At 48.2% G+C, this 5,446-nt stretch overlaps 1 protein-coding gene across 1 annotated transcript in view; it reads left to right on the top strand.

Moving 5' to 3' along the window:
* oplah (5-oxoprolinase, ATP-hydrolysing) overlaps nucleotides 1-496 on the top strand; it is a 52,699-nt gene extending 52,203 nt beyond the window's left edge. Inside the window, 1 exon segment of the mRNA XM_078423995.1 lies at nucleotides 327-496. Coding sequence (XP_078280121.1) covers nucleotides 327-496 — 170 coding nt within the window.
* Nucleotides 497-5,446: the final 4,950 nt, after the last annotated feature.

Genomic DNA, 5,446 nt, shown 5'->3' on the forward strand with positions numbered 1-5,446 from the left:
TCTCTCCCTCCCCCCCCATCTCTCCCCCTCCCCCTCTCTCCTCCCCCTCTCCCTCTCTCTCCCTCTCTCCCCCTCCCCCTCTCTCCCCTCCCCCTCTCTCCCCTCACCCCTCTCACCCCTCCCCCCTCCATCCCCTCACCCCTCTCTCCCCTCCCCCCTCTCCCTGTCTTTCTTTCCCCTTATCTCCCCTTCTCTCTCCTTCTCCCCTCTCACTCTCTCCCCACATTCTCTCCTCCCCTCGCTCCCCAGCTCTTCCCACCCCCTCTTCTCTTTCCACCCCTCTCTCCCTGCACAGTAACTCACGCTCCTCTCTTGGTCTCTCCCAGGACACCTTCCAGCTGCAGACCCCTGGGGCGGAGGCTGGGGTCCCCCTGGAGACGAGATGGGGCAGCGCAAGGTGCCGTCGGGGTGCGTGCCCGGAGAGCCGCAGACCACAGCCGGCTTTGTGGAGCGCGGCAGTGTGTTTGAGTACAGACAACTGCAGGAGTCTGTGTGACCAACCTCAGCCGCATAAATGTGCAGTGAAATGAAAAATACCCGCAGTTCAACAATAAGACCAATAGAATAATCAATAAAAATGCAATAACACATACAATCATAAACTAACACCAAACAAAAGTCTCCTACAGTCCCCTCCTCACTGTGATGGAAGGCCAGATGTATTTTTCTCTTCCCCTGCCGTCTTCCTCCCGCAGTCAGGCTGTTGGAGTTGCCACGTCGGGGCGGTCGGGGCTCCCGACATTGAAGCCCCCGCCTGGCGGAGAAAATCAGGCCGCGCCGGATGGTGAAAGGTCGCAGCGGGCCGACCCAAGCCCTCGATTAGGGGCGGGCGAAGACGCTGCTGCTGCTGCTGCCGGAGCTCCCAATGTCGGCCCTCACCCAGGGGCCTGCGGTCTTCCGACGTCCACGCGGCCCGCGCAGTTTAGTAGGGTCCTGCAGTTTAGTAGGCCAATCATGGCCCGATAATAATCCAGGTATTTTATTACTATCATGACGACGTGTGTCTCCAGCCTGTTCCACTCCCCAACCACTTGTAGTGTGAAAAATTATTCACTCAGCCCCCCTCTCATCCTATCAATTTGTAACTGTCTCCTCTTGGTATTTATCCTCTCTGCCAAGGGAAATGGATAACTCCTGTTCACACATGCTTGGGGATTAACAGGGGTTATTACTTTATTATGATTATTACTCGGGTGCAGCAGCTCTTTTTAATAATAATAATTATTGTAATTATTCTATCCACTTCATGAATGATCCTCTTTGTCTTTCCTGTTCCGAAGAAAATGTAATAAAATCCTGCCAATTTAATCCAGACAGGTGTGAGGTGATGTATTTTGGGAAATCAAATAGGCTTAGGACATGTTCGGGCACTGAGGGGTGTTAATGAACAGGGAGACCTTGAGATTCATGTCCATAGTTCACTGCACGTGGAGTGAGTGGTGAAGAAGGCAGATGGCGTGCTTTCCCCTTCCATCGACGGGCCTCAAAATTCACGCTTCTATCCTTATCTCACACCTTTTGCCTTTTCATCTCTGGCCTTTGTCCAGCTATCTGGCAATCAACCACCCCCCTGACCTGTATCCACCTATGCCAGGCTTTGATCCCTTCCCTCTACAAAGAAGGGTCCTGACTCGAAACATCACCTATCCATGTTCTCTAGAGATGCTGCCAGACGTGCTGAGTTCTTTTTTTTAGAAATACAGCGTGGAAAGGGGCCCTTTGGCCCACCAAGTCCACGCAGACCAGCGATCACTTTATACGCTAGCACTATCCTCAATCAATCAATAGTCATTTATTTGTCACATATACATAAATGTGCAGTGAAATGAAAAATTACCCGCAGTTCAACAATAAGACCAATAAGAATAATCAATAAAAATGCAATAACACATACAATCATAACCAACACCAAACAAAAGAAACATCCATCACAGTGAGTCTCCTCCAGTCCCTCCTCACTGTGATGGAAGGCCAGAATGTCTTTTTCTCTACACACTGGGGACAATTTACAATTTTACCAAAGTCAATTACACTACAAACCTGTACATCTTTGGAGTGTGGGAGGAAACCTTTGTGTCGACATGTGGCACACTTGCCTTCATAAGTCATTAACGGAATATAAGAGTTGCAACTGTCTACTTCTAGTCGCACTCTAGGATGTGAACACATTGGACAAGGTGCAGAAGAAATGTATCTGAATTTGGACACGACTCTGTAGGGGCTGCACGGTGGTGCAGCGGTAGAGCTGCTGCCTTACAGCGCGAGAGACCCGGGTTCGATCCTGACTACGGGTGCTGTTTGTACGTTCTCCCTGAGACCGCATGGACTTTCTCTGCCTGCTCCGGTTTCCTCCCACACTCCAAGGGCATAGAGGTTTATAGGTTAGTTCGCTTTGGTAAAAATTGTAAATTGTCCTTAGTGTGTAAGATAGTGATAGCGCACGGGGGGATTGTTGGTCGACGTGCACCGAAGGGCCTGGTTCCATGCTGCATCTCTATGAAGTCCAATGTCTAAAGATGCTGTAATCTTGTGCAAAACACAATGTGTAGCAGATCAGGCTGCATCTGTGGAGGGAATGGACGGACAATGTTGCTGGTTGTGACCCTTCTTCAGACTGATGGAATGTGGGGGTGGGGGGGGGGGGGGGGGGGGAGGGAGAAATCTGTAATCTCCCAATGCGGGTGAATGATGAATGCATCATCTGATGGTAAATATAGACTATTTGACCTGGCCAAACTACATCAACAGTGTGGCTCAAAAAGCATAACAATACCTCAGCTTCCAAAGGACGAAGGCAGAATAGTAGAGCTTAAGAAACTTTTACACAGACACGTGGATAGGCAGGGGATGGAGGGATATGGATCATGTGCAGGCAGAGGAGATTAATTTAACTTGGCATCATGCTCAGCATGGACAATGTGGGCCAAAGGGCTGTTCCTGTGCTATATTGTTCTATGGTGTAGGTGAATGGTTGATTGTTAGGCAGCCTGGATGGGCCAAAGAGCCTGTTCTCGTACTGTACTGTTTATGCCACCAGCACTGGCTGTCTCGCCCACAGTCTGTCTGTCCTTTCTACTGTTTTTGTTATTTTAAGTATGTGTTAAAAGTGTTTCTTGGTTTGTTTTATGTGTGGGGGGGGGGGGGGTCGGGAGGGGAGGGAGGGAATTAGGGGAAACTTTTTTCCAATCTCGTACCTCGACGAAGATGCGATTTTTCTCCGTATTGTTTCTCCGTCCCCACTGTGGCCTAACATCGAGGAGTTGGTGGCCTTTCCTGGAGACCGGCCCGGCGCTTCATGCCGCAGGCACTGCGCGGACTTTATCATCGTGAAGCCCGCGGTCTTTGCTAAGAAGAGGCCGATTCGGGAGCTCCATGCCGCGGAGGGTTTTGCAACCGTTCCGATGTGGGGAGTTTGGATCATCCCGACACGAGGCACCGTCGGCAAAGGCGACTGCGGATGGTTCAACAGCCCCGACCGCGGGTGAACAAAGGGGAAGCTGATTGAACTTTATCACCTTCCATCACAGCGAGGAACGTGGAATCCGCTGTGGTGGGTGTTTATGTTAAATTTTACTTTATGTGGCTTATGTTGCTTTTCACTTAGTATGGCTGTTTGGTAACTCAAATTTCACTGTACCTTAATTGGTACATGTGACAATAAATGGATCTTGAAATCTTAATCTTTTATGGTGTAGATGTGTTTATTGTGAACGAGTACGGTAAGGATTGGAATGCGTGGTGCGAGTACAAGTGCAATGCAAATCTTGCTTGCATTTGTAGCAACCTCACAGGCACATCAACTTACAACACTTAAAGCATACATTATACTTATTATACATAAATTCTACAGATGGCGAAAAGACAATAGGCAATAAGTGCAGGAGTAGGCCATTTGGCCCTTCGTGCCAGCACCGCCATTCAATGTGATCATGGCTGATCATTCTCAATCAGTACCTCGTTCCTGCCTTCTCCCCATACGCCCTGACTCCGCTATCTTTAAGAGCTCTATCTAGCTCTCTCTTGAAAGCATCCAGAGAATTGGCCTCCACTGCCTTCTGAGGCAGAGAATTCCACAGATTTACAACTCTCTGACTGAAAAGGTTTTTCCTCATCTCCGTTCTAAATGGCCTACCCCTTATTCTTAAACTGTGGTCCTTGGTTCTGGACTCCCCCAACATTGGGAACATGTTTCCTGCCTCTAGCATGTCCAATCCCTTAATAATCTTATATGTTTCAATAAGATCCCCTCTCATCCTTCTAAATTCCAGCGTATACAAGCCTAGTCGCTCCAGTCTTTAAACATATGACAGTCCTGCCTTTCCGGGAATTAACCTAGTAAACCTACGCTGCACGCCCTCAATAGCAAGAATATCCTTCCTCAAACTTGGAGACCAAACATGCACACAGTACTCCAGGTGCGGTCTCACTAGGGCCCTGTACAACTGCAGAAGGACCTCTTTGCTCCTATACTCAACTCCTATTGTCATAAAGGCCAACGTGCCATTAGCTTTCTTCACTGCCTGCTGCACCTGCATCCTAACTTTAAGTGACTGATGAACAAGGACACCCAGATCACTTTGTACTTCCCCATTTCCTAACTTGACACAGTTCCTAACTTGAAAGACTTTGCAAAATACTTTACTGCAAAAATACTCCGCTCGGCCCCCCTCTCCGCACATTAGGTTCCCGATGTTGATCGAGTGAACGTTTGGTCCCCTCGGTCAGATCATTGCCCCGGTCCTGGGAATAATGCAGAGGTTGCAGGATCAATTTATTCCAAAGAGGTGGAAAGACTCTAAGGGGAGTAAGAGACACCCGTGGCTTACGAGGGAAGTCAGGGACAGCATAAAAATTAAGGAGAGGAAGTATAACATAGCAAAGAAGAGTGGGAAGACAGAGGATTGGGACTCTTTTAAAGAGCAACAAAAGTTAACTAAAAAGGCAATACGGGGAGAAAAGATGAGGTACGAGGGTAAACTAGCCAATAATATAAAGGAGGATAGCAAAAGTTTTTTTAGGTACGTGAAGAGGAAAAAAATAGTCAAAGCAAATGTGGGTCCCTTGAAGACAGAAGCAGGGAAATTTATTATGGGGAACAAAATAATGGCAGACGAGATAAACCGTTACTTTGGATCTGTCTTCACTGAGGAAGATACACACAATCTCCCAAATGTTCTAGGGGCCGGAGAACCTAGGGTGATGGAGGAACTGAAGGAAATCCACATTAGGCAGGAAGTGGTTTTGGGTAGACTGATGGGACTGAAGGCTGATAAATCCCCAGGGCCTGATGGTCTGCATCCCAGAGTACTTAAGGAGGTAGCTCTAGAAATAGTGGAAGCATTGGAGATCATTTTTCAATGTTCTATAGATTCAGGATCAGTTCCTGTGGATTGGAGGATAGCAAATGTTATCCCACTTTTTAAGAAAGGAGGGAGAGAGAAAACGG

The sequence above is a fragment of the Rhinoraja longicauda genome, chromosome 2 (genome assembly GCF_053455715.1).
Source record: "Rhinoraja longicauda isolate Sanriku21f chromosome 2, sRhiLon1.1, whole genome shotgun sequence".
NCBI lineage: Eukaryota > Metazoa > Chordata > Chondrichthyes > Rajiformes > Arhynchobatidae > Rhinoraja > Rhinoraja longicauda.